Here is a 14,182-nt window from a genome sequence, read left to right on the forward strand (position 1 = left end):
GTAACATTATCTCCTCCTGCAACTGCTGTTCCGGTAACAAAGGTTTTGGCGGTTTTCCGAATTTTTTTTCTTCAAACCGTTGGCAAAACCTTCTTGCCTTTGCTTCCATTGCCGGATGATCCACATTTTGTAAAGCAACATGTACCACCTCCGACTGTGCATCCATCTGGCAGAAGTATGAGTTCTGTTTCAGGTCATGGAATTGGCAGTTCACCAATCTCAGAAGTGCAGCACAATTTTGCAGGTTTACAATATCCAATTTCTTCACCCATTAATGCCATTATTCCGGATATGGGGAATTTAAACTTGAATGCGGTATGAACTTATTTGAACATTCATTTATGAGTTATCTTTTGTGAAAATTTAAAAATTCGCAGGTTTCACCAACTCGCACAGCAGTAGTAGATCTTTTGCAAGAAAAGCACCCTATTCCGTCGGAATGTCTCGAACCTCCGGTTGTTACCCTGCCTAGACCGTATGATCGTGATTTGGAGAGCAGTGACTCAAGGTGAAATTCTGTTGTTGAAATTGCATCAGTTGTGCATCATATGGATATACATTTTTTTTCCATATTAGCGTTTTACGGTGCACACTTGCTGCAGTGCCAGAATCGCCATCGGTTTTGAAAAAATGTCGCCTGCCATTGGGTTTAATAGTGCATCCTTTTAAAGATTTGAAAAAATTGGTCATGGTCGAAACGTCAATAATTGTCCGATGTCGTAGTTGTCGGGCTTACATAAATCCGTATGTTCGTTTTGTGGACCGTAACTGGAACTGCAATATATGCGGTCGCGCAAATCGTTGTAAATAATGGATTTTCTCTTTTTTATTTTAATTTAAATAATATCACAAACAAACATTAATAATTTTAAAAGAAAGTTTTTAAAAAAATCTTTCCCATAGTACCGGACGAATTTTATTATAATCCGCAAACTGGCAAAGTTGGCGATCCTAGTCTGCGTCCTGAAATTCAGAATTCATCAATCGAATTCATCGCCCCTGCCCATGAATATGAAGTAAGAAAATTTGAAATTGCAATTATTTGTGTTGCTTTTTTTCTGATTTTTTGTTTTTTTTGTCATTACGATAGAATCGACCTCCGCAGCCTGCTTGTTACATTTTTATTTTGGATGTTTCAGCACGCGCTGTACAATCAGGTACATGTTTCTTTTCTTTTTTTTCTACAACATATGCATGACATAATTTAAAGATGTTGGAAAATATTGTTTTCAGTAATCTAAGCAATTTATCTGTTTATTTATTTTAAATGAAATTATTTTTTTATGAAAGTTAAAAGTGAATTTAGAACTAGACAAGAAGGTCAGAAGAAATTTATAATGCATGTATAGCGTAAGAGATGCGTATAGATAGATGCAGTGTATGTTAGATATCTTTCATTCGCAAATCTATGTTGTGATGGTGAAAATATAGGTTTTATAGCCTTACAAAGTGAATTTTATCTTGTTGGCAGTGAATATGATGGTTTTCTTTTTTCTTTTCTTTTTATTTATCAAGTTACTTGCTTATTTTCAGGCTATCTTGTAATATTTCGAGATGTGCTCTTAGAAAGTTTACGATTGCTTCCTGGAGATAATCGAACCATAATCGGTTTCATTGCAGTTGATTCCTTTTTGCATTTTTTTCAGCTGAGAGAAAATTTGAAACCCAAAGAATTTGTCGTTTCTGATGTCGATGGTTTGTAGGCATTTGTTTATTTGTCTGTCTGGTTTGGAAGGTTTGGTGGTATATTCTAATTTTTGAATGTACATTTTTACAGATATCGTTATGCCATCCAAAAGTTTTCTCTTATTTTACCTCGACGACTCAATTAATGTTAGTTCGTTTGTGTGTGGTTGTTTTAATTTTTAATCATCTCTTGTTGTGCGTTTAGGCTGTGGAAAGCTTTTTGAACGACTTGCCCGAACGTTTCGCTGATAACACTGATCCGAAATGTGCCCTCGGCTCAGCCATTACGGCCGGATTCGAATTAATCGTAAGAAATGAACAATGGCTAATCAGCTATATATATATATATATATTTTATGCCGCTTTTTCTTTAGGCTACAATTGGCGGACGTTTGACTGTTTTTCAAACAGTTCTACCGGACATTGGTAATGGTTCGCTGACAAGTCGTGAAGATCCCAATTTAAGAGCTGCAAAAGTTTGCTCGTTTATTTTCATTTTACTTTTGCATACAATAAACATCAAGTCCATTATTCAGGAAGTGACCAACATGAGTGCAGCGTCGGATTTTTACAAAAATCTGGCTTTGAAATGCACCGAAAGGATGATCGCTGTGGATCTGTTTGTTCTGGGTGACACATACGTCGATTTGGCTACAGTTTGTAAGAAATTTCAGTTTCATCAATTTAATGCAGTTTTTTCTTTTGAATTCAATTGCTTATGTAATATACTTTTAAGGTGATGTAGTGACATTCAGCTCGGGTAGTGTTTATTATTATCCAAATTTTGATGCTTGCTCCAATCCTATGGAAATGGAACGTTTCCGGTCCGATTTGGGACGCTATTTGCGCCGTAAGATTGGCTTTGAAGCGGTGATGCGAATTCGACTATCTTACGGTATGCTTTTTGTGTAAAACCGCGCCAAATAGAATCCACTGGTTGATTGATTGTCTTCTTTTTTTGCTGACCAAGGTTTGAGTGTACATTCATTTTTTGGAAACTTTTTCGTTTGTTCATCGAATATGGCAAAGCTGAGCAATGTCAATCCTGATTCCGCATTCGGGGTTCTACTCAATTTGGATGACAACATTGACCAGCCGGTTGTTTGCATTCAGGCGGCAGTACTCTACTCTACATGTCACGGTATGCATGCACACATAACTACCAGTAGTGGTGCTATTTAATAAAATAACAGTATGTAAATGATGTGAATTTAGTTTATTATTATTATTATTGAGTATGAGATAATAAATTTTTTAAAGTATTTTATACACATGAAAATGTTGTTCAGTGAATTAGTATTTTTTTTCTTAACAGGGCAACGTCGAATTCGCGTGCACACGATCTGCTTGCCAACGTCGGAATCGATTTTGGAAATTCACAACGCAGCCGATTTGCCGGCTATAATAGCATTAATATCTAGAATGGGTTAGATAGAATTTGTTTTTTTTCTTTTCTTGCAAAGTTTGCAATCGAAAAGAAAAGCCACATTTGTTTAGCTGTTGATCGTTGTTTGTATCAACAAGGGACAATTCAAATGGCACGAGAAGCTTCAGTTAATGCCGTTGTCGACTGCTTGTACGCATTTCGATCCGCCTCAGCATCCAGAGAATATGGAACACTGCTTTGCTCAAGAAATATGCGATTGTTTCCAATTTTCATTCTTGCCCTGTTGAAATGTGTCAGTTGATGAAATTTGTTGAGAGAAATCAATCTGCTGCAAAAATTTCTCCACTCTTCCCTCTTGATTTCTCTTTTTTATTTGTTTCTTTATTTTTTATTTATTAACATTTTTTTGTTCTTTTTCAGAAAGCATTTGCTCACGGTTACAGCATCAAGTTGGACCATCGAATTTCTGCCATGTTGCAGTTCAAAATAATGCCCATATCGAACATGATATTGGAGCTTCATCCTAATTTGTATGCGTTGCATGCAATCAGCGAAACTGTGAGTGAGCAAATATATATATCAATATTTTTTATTTGTTAATTTCTTTTTGAAAATTCATTGATTCTAGCTCATGATTTATTTATATTTTATTTTAGAATCCGAATGCACCTTTACTGCCGTTGTCATTTGAAAAGATCGATCGTCATGGTTTGTACCTGATGGACACCGGCAGATATATGTACTTGTACGTTGGTCCAGGCATCTCGGACACGCTTTGCAAGAGCATGTTTGGTGTCAACTCGTACAAAGAGATAAATTCTATGACGGTTAGAAAAGAGAATTCATTAATTAATTTTTTTTTTCTCATTTTTCTTCTGATTTGCCATTGCTCACTTTTGTTGGTCAGTAATTCAGGTGAATTTGGAGAACGACAATGCGATAAATGAGCACGGCATGCTGATATACAATTTCATGAGAAGCATAATCAGCGATAGACTTCAAAAAGTTCCAGTGCGAATCATAAAGTAATATATCATTAATTTCGCTTTCATTTTCTCATTCAAATATATATATATACTTTATTTATTTTACTCGGTTTAATTTTATCCGGTTTGTGTGTGTGTGTGTGTGGTAGTATCTATCTATGTTTATAATTTTAGAGAGGATAGTCCATCCAAAGAATTGTTTCTTACACACCTGATCGAGGATCGATCTGAAACATCGTTCAGTTACGTGGAATTTTTGAATTTTCTTCAAAAAGAAATTTGTGGAAAATGAAAAATCCAGAACAGAGTGCATTTGTTTATTGTGCAATAAAAGCGAGCTAATGGCATTATGCGAATTTTACACTGCAAACACGAACAAAAAAATACATACATACACACATATATATATATATATATATATATATATATATATATATATATATATATATATATATATATATGTATATAAGTTTGTTTGTTTGTTTGTTTGTATGTATGCAAGTAATTAGTATCGAATTTAGCAGATGACTTTCAGCGTTGGTACTGCCTTTCCTTTTCCGTGACTACTTTGCAAAAGGAGGAGGAGGAGATGAAGAACATGAGCTTTCTTTTCTCAAAACTACTGCTACTGACTGTCAGGAAGTCCTCCGTACCTTGAACAATTCAAGATGGAAGAATTGAACATTCGAAATATTTGTCGTTCAACTGAACAACAACAACAAACAACACACTTACTCAATTAAAAAACGCTCTACATCTTCAGTTTCGAATTCATCTCCGAGGTAATCGATGATGCGAACAAAGTTCAACACCAGATCTTTGTTCTTGTAGGCTTGGAGAGTAGGTAGTCCTGCTTTACACTTAATTGAAAAAGAAATTAGGATTATTTTTTATCCAAAAATTGGGAATTACAACATCAGTACTTATTTGCTACTTACAAACTCTCTGCTCATGCCAACTGCTGAAGCACGAAGACGACAAAATTTGAACTGCGGATAAGATTCAGCCAATGCTTGGAAGCACTCGTCCATGGCAGCACAACCTTGAGCCTCCTGATAATCCCAATTGAATATTTCGTCAGTTGTATGTATATATAAGTAAATTTTTTCTTCTCCCTAACTTACGTCCTCATATATGTGGACAAATATCGTCGTCACGGCCGAATCCACATCCACAGCATTCAGCATATCTTCACGATGATTCAGTTCAAAGACGTGACCATAGGAGGCGCTGAAACTGTCCACAATTATAGTTCTGTTCTTTTACCTTTTTCATTTGGTGTTGTGGTAAGTTTGCAAAAGAACTTTTTCTATAATTTTACCTGTTTTGATGACCATACTTTTGGCCAAGTTCCTTCATACGCTTTTGTGCAAATTGCTTCAACAGTTCGTTGTCGTTTTCCAATTCGGCGAACACTTTTTCCTCATCTTCAACCTACAAAAGAGAACAGTTATATTACTATTAAGTGAAAGATTTCGATCGTTGAAAACTAGCATGCATGCATTTTCACTTGCTACCACTTACTGGCTGTTGGATGATGCATAATCTCTTGGCTGCTTCGACCAGCTTCTTATCCCGTTCCAAGTCCTCTTTGCACTTCATCTGCTTGTACAAGCGCCAGTCTTCGAGAACTCCTTTGGGACCGGTCTTAAATTCAAGAGTGAGTTTTCACTTTATAAAAATTCAATACAAGCAGAATGCAACAAAGCCGCCATCAATGATGTCGTCAAAAAAAGAGAAATAAAAGCACTAGCGACGAATTTTTCGCTCTTCACTCGATAGTGGTAATTTCTTTTTTTCTTTCCCACACATTTTTTCTGCAATTTTCTTCTTTTTTTTCCTCTCCATTCTCGTCGTTTAAGCTTTAATGGACTAATAATAATGGACAGATTAGCTAAGCATTGTCGGCAGATCGATTAGTTGAGCTGCGTGAAAAACGCTGCACAAGGTCAAGTGGAAAAAATCCATCGTTGGGAAGCAGGCCTAGATGGATGAGGCGGAAATCGATAAGTCAACTTCCGTTATGGAACAGAATTGCACGCCACGCTGACTGATGACAACAGTCCTGGTGCGTAAAATAAGCATGAAGTTCAGGAAATTGGAATGCATTAATAAAAGAAAATTTGTTATACAATTAATTCAACATTTGGCTTGGCTGTTCAATTTGATCACTTGGAAGAGCAGAAATGCAAGTCCATACTCAAAAAGTTGATCAATGTAAAATTTAATCATTGTCGTCGGGCCGAGCTGGTGCTACTACATTGTGCCTGTAAGCTGTGGAAAAATCGATACCCCATTCCCTCTCGGTAAATTATCTAAGCCGTTCACTTCCAGCAGTGTTATGTTGTACTTGTCTTTTTTTTCAAAAGAAAGCAAATCATCGATTTGTCTGACAATTATTATTAATCGCTTATAAAAATTGTTTCTGTTTAACCCCCCCCCCTCTCAGTGAAGATTAAACTTTGTAACTTGCTTAGATCCGATTCGAAATGCAACTGATCAGTGTTTATGGAAACAGCATTCTGAACGAAGTGTTCAAGCAACTGGCAATTCTTTATTGCCAGTATTCACAAACAACCAGCTTAAAGAAAACAAATCTCATACTAGAGTAGTGTTTCAGCTTGAAAAAAAAAACAGCTGCATACACTGAAGAAGCGAAAATGAAGAAAACAACTGATGCCACAAGCATTATAGATGTTGGATGTTTAGACAAGTGTGGACGTAAATGTGTTTGGAATAAAGCATAACTTCCGATTCTTACACGTGCAGGCTATTACGTAGAACGATGACGTGCGTAAAAATTGAAAAAAAATTGAAACTTTGTTGTACTCGACTCGAAAGTGATCTCAAAGCTCCGTGATGTTGAAACAAGTATGTATTCGTTATCTTATGTTTACAGAAAAGAATCTAACCATTATGAGGGCAGCGTTTAACAGGAAAGTTGTTTTTCAAGAAGAAATACGAGATAACCAATCTACATTTTGCACATTATATAAATATATGTAGGTATGTATGTATACATGTTGCATTACAGATAAAAGAAGAAGAATTAGGTATTTCAGAAAACATACGTTGATTGAAGAACCTCCGTTTGATGTCTCAGCAGTTCGTGGTGGAAGTTCCGCCGAAGTTGACACGGTTGGATTAGAGGCCATACATCCTTTGTCGTCATCACCACCAGCTCCATCGTCGCTTTCACTGCTGCTGCAGTAATTATCTCGCACGTAACCAAGTATTTTATCTTCCAGAGAAACCATTGACGAAAGAAAAAATAAACAAAAAGATGTGCACCCAACTACACCAGTGCTGACTACTAACGAAATCGTAAGATGAATTATTACAGTATGAAATGTTGGACGGCAGGTATAAATTTGATACGGTAGATGGTGAAAAAATTTTTTCAACGATTGCATAAATTTTAAGAAATGTAATTGATAACTAATATACGTTTAATTTACTTCAAATTTAACAGACTTTTTCTCGGTACTGCTTATTTATAACATCAGTAATTAAATTTAAACAGTCGTTCGAAAGGTGGATGTAAATAAATATTTAATGATTAATGTATATTACTTATTGAAAAAAATTTTTCTACCTATTCTGCAATCAGTATATGTATTTTTTTGGTAAGACTGAAAAATAAGTACTCTTTTCAGTTTTAAATTGCCATATGAAATGAAGTGTTTAATCGAATTTGAATGCAGAGTTTAGTTTTCATCTGATTTATAAGTTCGCAGTGATTTATAAGTTTATTGAAGCAGAACAGTTAATTATGCTTATATTCAGGCAGTTGCAGCAGATTTTAAACATTAATTAAATTATTTTTCGTCCTGAAGTTTACTGTTAAATTGTTTCTTTACTTTTTCCGATTTTGTTGAACAATTTTAAGTTTCTACTGTCCGTATGTATGTAACGTAAACTTGATTGTCATTATTATTAGAATTAAATCGATGATTTTTAAGAAAAATGCTGTTTTCAAAAAATTAAAAAAAAGAGTTAATTAAATTAAAGTTTTTCTCTTTAAAGCATATGAAAATGTGTGCCTCATTTTAAAGCTTGAAATGTACTACGCTATAACTCCACGCATAGAAGTTTAAAGGGGAAATGTTTATCCTTATATATTATTTTATTAATTTTTTCGATGCTTTTCAAAGTGTAAAATATCTGGTTTGTAAAATTCAAAATAATCTAATACTTTCAGCTTGATTGAAGTGATTTTATTGGGTTTCACTGTTTTTATTTCCATTATTATTTCATCGTTCCACTTACCAGTTCATTTGTATTCGTAAAGTAATTGTTTATTGTACTTTTGTTTTTCTTCTTTGGAATACGTTTTTCGGTTGAATGATTTTACGAGTGATGATTTCGAACCCTGTGGTAATAGAATTTAAAAAAAAAGGCAACAAATTTTCTGTTGTTTACTTGCAGGCATATTGTTGTGCTTTGGTGCACAGTTGGAATGATGCTAACTGGCTTGTTAACGTCCAGTTGACCAAGCTCGTCGAATAAACAATCCGCGTAATTTAATCATCTGATAAATTGCTGCTAATTTTGCTTTGAAAAACAAAAATCAAAATATAACCAAATACCATTTTACTCGAATAAAAACAGAAATGTAAAAAAAAGTTCAGTTCGATTTAAAACGTTACTCATAATTTATGGAGTGTTGAAGTGGAAAACTGTGCAGCTGGTAAATATGTAATGAATAAAAATAGCTCGTGCAGGTGGATTGTTTTGTTTTCGCATATGGATTTAGCATCAGGCTTTTCTGGCTAAACGATACGGTAGCGGAGCGGGTCGTACCATGGGGGGTGGTGGTGGTGGTAATGGTGCTGCGACTGGCGCACATCCACAAGTTCTCTGTCGACAGCCGCACCTTCTCTGCCGGCAACCGCATCTCGGTCGACAGGCGCATCTCTGGCGACAACCGCATCTTCTCTGTCGACATCCGCATCTTCTCTGTCGACATCCGCATCTTCGTTGCCTACAACCGCATCTTTGTCTGCATCCACATCTCGGCTGACGGGCACATCCGCATCCTGCCGATACAGCAGGTTGCATGGGTGTTGCTGCATATTGGTGCACCATGGGCGGTGGTGCTGCCGGAATGGGCATCGGTGCTGCTCCACATCCGCATTCTGATCGACATCGAGCACAGCGACGACTGCGAGGTTTTGCTTCGGTCACTGTGAAAATGGTGAGCAAAAAGAAATATATACGACATTAGTCATGTCATATTATATTGTGTTATAGTACCCGCGGTTTTGGTGGCTCGTTTTTTCGCGCAGTGGCTGGTGTCACCGTTGAGATCAGGCACGCAGGGTGTCTGTTCTTGAAGTTCAGCATTTCTTACTACCAGATGATGATGTGCGTCAGTTGATTCAATTTGGACATTAGCATCTGAATATGTTTGAAATGAAAAATAAAGAAGAGGAGTGAGCAGATTGGAAATTGGAATATGAATAATATGGTTGAATTTAAAAGAAAAAAATAAATATATATATATATGTATACCTTTGAAGAGTGGATCAAATGCCCGGATGAGGCCAACAATGGTGAAGAGTAAACCCAGCCGGACGTGCATGCTTCTGCAGCGGGGCTACCTCGATTGGCAGTGATCAGTTGTAGGAAATTGGGAAAAATGACGCTCAGCCGGTGGTGCAAGTTGAAAGCTCCTGAAATAGAATTGTCAACTCGTTGACCGAAATTCAGTGTCCGCTTAGCAAAGCGCGTCGGTTTTTTCTTCTCTGCCCGCCGCGTCGGCTTGTTGGCTAGTTTTTCGCCACTTTGGCGCCGGGGCGCCGACGGCGCCACCACGCCCCTGGGCTTCATCATGCCAGGCGCACGTCCTTTCCAACCCATTTGCTGTGTCGATGTGCCGCCTTGAGCGAGACAAGTGCCAGTGAAAAAATCATCTCACGGCTTTGTGGCTGTACGTATGTGTATGCGTGTGGGTCAATACGTGTGTTCTTTCTTCCCATTCTGCAACTGCAACTATACTTACCCCAAGCTGCCAGTAGCATCAATACGAGATATTTGTGCTGTTCGCCAGAATCATCATCATTAACTATTAACTGTTCTACTAGCAGATATTATTAGTATTATTTTGGCTGGTTATTATTTAGACGTATTTATTTGTTAGTTGTTTTTCTTTGTATTTTCACCATTCCCCTTTATATAATGGCGAGTGATCTGTTTTCAACGGGGCAAGTAGAGCGATCGTGGAACGTGAAAATCACTGGGCCGGAAACTCGCCTATTTAGAAAACAAGTGAAACAATTGATGATAATCCGGCGGCTTATTTTCTTCAACTCGTTCACGTACTTGAACGAACTTTATCTGACCATGTGAGAATGGAAAAAATCTGGACTTGATGTTGTTTAAACGACATAACGGCCTGTACGATCGACCATGTAGATGTCGAGGTCGTCGTCGTCACTGCCACACCCGGTGAAACTTATTCACCCCAATCTTGCATACATACATACATACATACATACACTGGGTTTTCGAAGGTCGTAGTTTTAAAGAGGCACGTGTCTGTTAACCCCAAAATTAACCCCTCAAAATTTGTTTTTTTTTCAATTTTTTTTACATCTTGATATTATTAACCAACTTTTGTTGTTTTTGCATTTTATTCTTCTGTTGTTGTTTGCACACAAATTTCTTTCATTTAATATTCTCTCTTTCATTTCGCATTCGCTCATTTCTCCAGTCTACTTAGCCCAAATTTTGACAAAGCCCCACCAGACAACAAGACTTCATTCCATTCATCTTTTTCAACTTTTCACTTTATTATTAATCAACGTAAATCTCCCAATTATTACAACTCCAAACTTGCCGATTGTTGAATATGAATTTTCAAACTGACCGAATTTTTCTTTGACATTAGAAATTTTGTTGCATAATAATAATAATAATAATAATAATGAACTTGATCGTTTATTTTACTTTAATTTAAAAATTTAATTTAAAAAAATTTTCATTTTACCGGTAAATGAACAATTAAAACATACATTCCAATTCAAAAAACAAAAATTGAATGTTCATTTTTTCACACTGTGCAATTTGATTTTCATGAGCAAATTGACTTATTTATTTATTGCACATGATGTTTATAATTTTGTTCGTGTATTTTAAAACTTGGTTGTGTATATTAATTTTCAAAATTAACCATATACGCGTATGATAATCTGTGATTACTTTTTATTAAATAGGATAATAGTACTTGTTTTATAGTTTGCCATTGATCATTGATTCATTGATTGATCGATTGATTCATTCATTCATTCATTCTATTCATTCATTATTTCAATGAATGAATAGATTTTCATTTTCAATTTAAATAAATTTTTAAAATTAACATTTCAACGAGATGAAATGTGTTGTGCTTATTTATTATTTTCACTTTCTTACAGTTTTAATCAGAACGGCACAAAAGAACACAAACACGTTCTGTTTTTGTTATCTGTTGGTGCGCGCAGCAACATGAATGATGACGAAAACGTCAAGTGAAGTTTTTCAAACCAGGTTAAAGTGTAGTATTTTTGGAAAATCCACTTTATCAATAATTAATTGCAATATATTTTCATTGTGAAAAGTGAAAATATGGTTTAAATCAGAACTTGCATTCATAACTTCGAGAGATGATGAACAGAAGAATTTCGATGCTTCCGTTTTTGTTCTTGATTTCTGATCCGGTAAACGTGGCCGTTTACGGGATAATTCTGTGCACAAATTCCTGAAAAGGAATTTCAATTTTCGACACATTCAACGAATGCATTCACACTGCCCACGCAGTGCGTGACAAAGCTTCAATTTCGTTTTCAACCTTTTTTGAACATTCTTTACCCAAATTACAGTAATCATTGTTAATTCAACTCGTTGGAAGTGTAAAACTCGTTTCTAACAAACTATTATATTTGTTTAGGGTTTTGTTTACAAAAATGAAAAACAAAAATTTTTTCTTTTTCATTTTTTTATTCACAATTACTAGAAGATGGGAGAAAAAGTTGTTCTGAGAAAAATTGTTCGTACATTTGAAAAGATGTTTACTGTAGATGTGTGTTTTTACTTGATCGAAAGAATTGGAATGAAAAATCAATTACGTCAGGAACTTGTTATTAATGAAAGAAAGTTATTGTTTTTTCTTTCTTTTGAATTAACGTGCAACAGTGACGTCATTGATTAAAACTGACCAATTTTATTAAACGTTGCATAAATCGTCAAAATAGGCACTTCAGATGTGTGTTTCAAAGTGAAACACGCTCATTCTCAAGGATAGATAATAATAATAATTCAGGCCACAATAAATAGGACATCGATGCACTCTGCTCAATGGAAATAATTCTATCAACAGTGTATCAGTTACAAAGAAGTAAAGACAGCTTTAAAACAATGTTATTATCAAATGTTGAACACAAAAAGCAACAGTTGTATAAAAGAAAAAAAATATCCATCCGCAATCTATCTATCTATCTGTATATTGTAGAGGATAGAAATATTTCGCAATGTAACAAATAATGTTAACACTTAATTGTTCATACGGACAAAATTTGTTGAAATAAAAATTTGAATAACATTGTTGTTGTTGTCATTGTTCGATTTCAAATATCTATTCTGTTTGATATTACGAATATTGAATGTCGAAACTATTTGTTGATCATTATCTTTTGCTAAGAGTATTTTGAAATTTCATCACAACAAAAAAAAGTAATTGAATTAAACAACAACTTTGATTTTGTCGATAATTGATTTCATTTCAATTGATTGTAAAATTTGAATTTGGTAAATTTTACATGATTTAAATTTCAATTGAATTATAAAATTTCCATTTTCTTTTTCAATCCGTCACTGCTGCTGAACAACAATGAACTGAAAAGTGAACGTTGTGATTGCGAAATCACAAACGGACAAATCGGCGACAAATATGCAAATTTCCAATCATTACGGCGACGCTTTTCTTATCAGAATTGTTGTTATAAAACCGACTGCGCCTTGCCAATCCTGCCATTGTGCGGAATATATTCGTTTCTCTGTAAACACAACAACAAGCGGATATATTTTTTGTACGTATTTGGGCAAAATTTTCACTTTTCTTGAAATGTTCAATTTTCAAATCTGACGGTAAAAAGAAAAATATTCAAATTCAACTTTCCACTGGAACTCAGCCATCACAACGCTTCATCAAAAAACGGTAAGTAAACTTTACACTGTTATTTAATTGAGCATGCAAAACTGCGTTGAAGTTAATCATTTGTCCGTCATCGTTGAATTCAGTTGTTCCCATGTTCAATTGTAATTCATTTCTACAAAGAAAAGTCATATTTGTGTCTAAACGACGACAGTATATTTATTACACGGTTGTAGTTTTGGTCGGGGATGAAAAATCGTTCAACCACATCAAATTAACATATTTTCACTTGAGATATCATTCGCTTTGTTGTTGTTGTTGTTGTTGAAAATTGTTTATTATTGTCGTCCTTGCAACTTTGTCAGACAACAAGTCATGCTTGAATCATTTTGTACATTATTGTTTTCACCCAAAGTGAACCTGTTTCATTCTCAGTAAATTAGCAAACGATTTAAATTCAGATCATTTTGTAAAAAGTTGCCTTCTAACTGTCATTCCGATGACCGGATGCAAATTTCAGCGTTTTTCATTCTACAAAATTTTGAATCGGTTACAGTAATTTTACAATGTGAATTATTGGATTGTTTTTTCCCCTAACAGATCAGCGTATGCAACGACCACAGCACGATCTTCTGTAGATAAAGTAGACGATTGGAAAACGCGCGGCGTTCACTTTTTTAAGTTGAGATATGCATATGCAAAATAATTAATCACAAGCTATTCTTTATTACAAAAAGGAACACTTTCAATTCAATTTAACGGTACGCTTTTCACCGCAATTTACAATGCATAAAACAGAAATGCTTTTCTTGTTGAACAATTTCTCCATATTATTTGCAAATTTGTCTCTCAATGTTTCCAACATAATTAACCTATACAAAATTCGTAACAAAAGTACAAAATCCCGTAATTTTCTATTCAAAAAATGACCACTGTTTCAATCAGGCGGGATGTACAATAATCGAACATTGTACCCATCACAATACGTTT

General features: G+C 35.1%; 4 protein-coding genes across 4 annotated transcripts; 2 read left to right on the forward strand and 2 right to left on the reverse strand.

Moving 5' to 3' along the window:
• Positions 1-177: 177 nt before the first annotated feature.
• On the forward strand, positions 178-2,598 carry Tsp_05793 (protein transport protein SEC24). The gene is made up of 12 exons (XM_003380016.1): positions 178-315; positions 378-508; positions 577-800; positions 904-1,016; positions 1,091-1,157; positions 1,534-1,619; positions 1,647-1,695; positions 1,778-1,833; positions 1,892-1,993; positions 2,061-2,162; positions 2,223-2,316; positions 2,423-2,598. The coding sequence occupies exons 1-12, from the start codon at positions 178-180 to the stop codon at positions 2,596-2,598; spliced, it is 1,338 nt and encodes a 445-aa protein (XP_003380064.1).
• A 108-nt stretch (positions 2,599-2,706) lies between these two features.
• Positions 2,707-4,102, forward strand: Tsp_05792 (protein transport protein Sec24B). Its single transcript, XM_003380017.1, has 6 exons — positions 2,707-2,827; positions 3,002-3,112; positions 3,184-3,365; positions 3,494-3,631; positions 3,730-3,900; positions 3,989-4,102. The coding sequence occupies exons 1-6, from the start codon at positions 2,707-2,709 to the stop codon at positions 4,100-4,102; spliced, it is 837 nt and encodes a 278-aa protein (XP_003380065.1).
• Positions 4,103-4,790: 688 nt separating this feature from the next.
• On the reverse strand, positions 4,791-7,316 carry Tsp_05791 (putative phosducin). The gene is made up of 6 exons (XM_003380018.1): positions 7,131-7,316; positions 5,584-5,706; positions 5,381-5,493; positions 5,184-5,289; positions 4,998-5,111; positions 4,791-4,919 (listed from the first exon to the last, which is right to left on the reverse strand). The coding sequence occupies exons 1-6, from the start codon at positions 7,314-7,316 to the stop codon at positions 4,791-4,793; spliced, it is 771 nt and encodes a 256-aa protein (XP_003380066.1).
• Positions 7,317-12,961: 5,645 nt separating this feature from the next.
• Positions 12,962-13,348, reverse strand: Tsp_05790 (conserved hypothetical protein). The gene is made up of 2 exons (XM_003380019.1): positions 13,255-13,348; positions 12,962-13,179 (listed from the first exon to the last, which is right to left on the reverse strand). Exons 1-2 carry the CDS (start codon positions 13,346-13,348, stop codon positions 12,962-12,964), a joined length of 312 nt encoding a protein of 103 aa, XP_003380067.1.
• Between the last annotated feature and the right edge of the window lie 834 nt (positions 13,349-14,182).

This window comes from Trichinella spiralis (genome assembly GCF_000181795.1).
Source record: "Trichinella spiralis strain ISS 195 chromosome Unknown Scfld2, whole genome shotgun sequence".
Lineage (NCBI taxonomy): Eukaryota > Metazoa > Nematoda > Enoplea > Trichinellida > Trichinellidae > Trichinella > Trichinella spiralis.

What these genes read in the sequence shown, in the direction of transcription:
- Tsp_05790 (XM_003380019.1), bottom strand. Translation starts at nt 13,348, where the DNA reads ATGGGAACAACTGAATTCAACGATGACGGACAAATGATTAACTTCAAC. An exon ending in CAGTGTAAAGTTTACTTACC is followed by an intron (nt 13,180 to 13,254) that starts GTTTTTTGATGA and finishes TTTTACCGTCAG; the next exon opens with ATTTGAAAATTGAACATTTC.
- Tsp_05793 (XM_003380016.1), top strand. Translation starts at nt 178, where the DNA reads ATGAGTTCTGTTTCAGGTCATGGAATTGGCAGTTCACCAATCTCAGAA. An exon ending in TGTCGTTTCTGATGTCGATG is followed by an intron (nt 1,696 to 1,777) that starts GTTTGTAGGCAT and finishes ACATTTTTACAG; the next exon opens with ATATCGTTATGCCATCCAAA. An exon ending in CCAATTTAAGAGCTGCAAAA is followed by an intron (nt 2,163 to 2,222) that starts GTTTGCTCGTTT and finishes TCCATTATTCAG; the next exon opens with GAAGTGACCAACATGAGTGC.
- Tsp_05791 (XM_003380018.1), bottom strand. Translation starts at nt 7,316, where the DNA reads ATGGTTTCTCTGGAAGATAAAATACTTGGTTACGTGCGAGATAATTAC. An exon ending in TATGCATCATCCAACAGCCA is followed by an intron (nt 5,494 to 5,583) that starts GTAAGTGGTAGC and finishes TCTCTTTTGTAG; the next exon opens with GTTGAAGATGAGGAAAAAGT. An exon ending in TTGTCCACATATATGAGGAC is followed by an intron (nt 5,112 to 5,183) that starts GTAAGTTAGGGA and finishes TGGGATTATCAG; the next exon opens with GAGGCTCAAGGTTGTGCTGC.
- Tsp_05792 (XM_003380017.1), top strand. Translation starts at nt 2,707, where the DNA reads ATGGCAAAGCTGAGCAATGTCAATCCTGATTCCGCATTCGGGGTTCTA. An exon ending in ACTCTACTCTACATGTCACG is followed by an intron (nt 2,828 to 3,001) that starts GTATGCATGCAC and finishes TTTTCTTAACAG; the next exon opens with GGCAACGTCGAATTCGCGTG. An exon ending in AGCATTAATATCTAGAATGG is followed by an intron (nt 3,113 to 3,183) that starts GTTAGATAGAAT and finishes ACATTTGTTTAG; the next exon opens with CTGTTGATCGTTGTTTGTAT.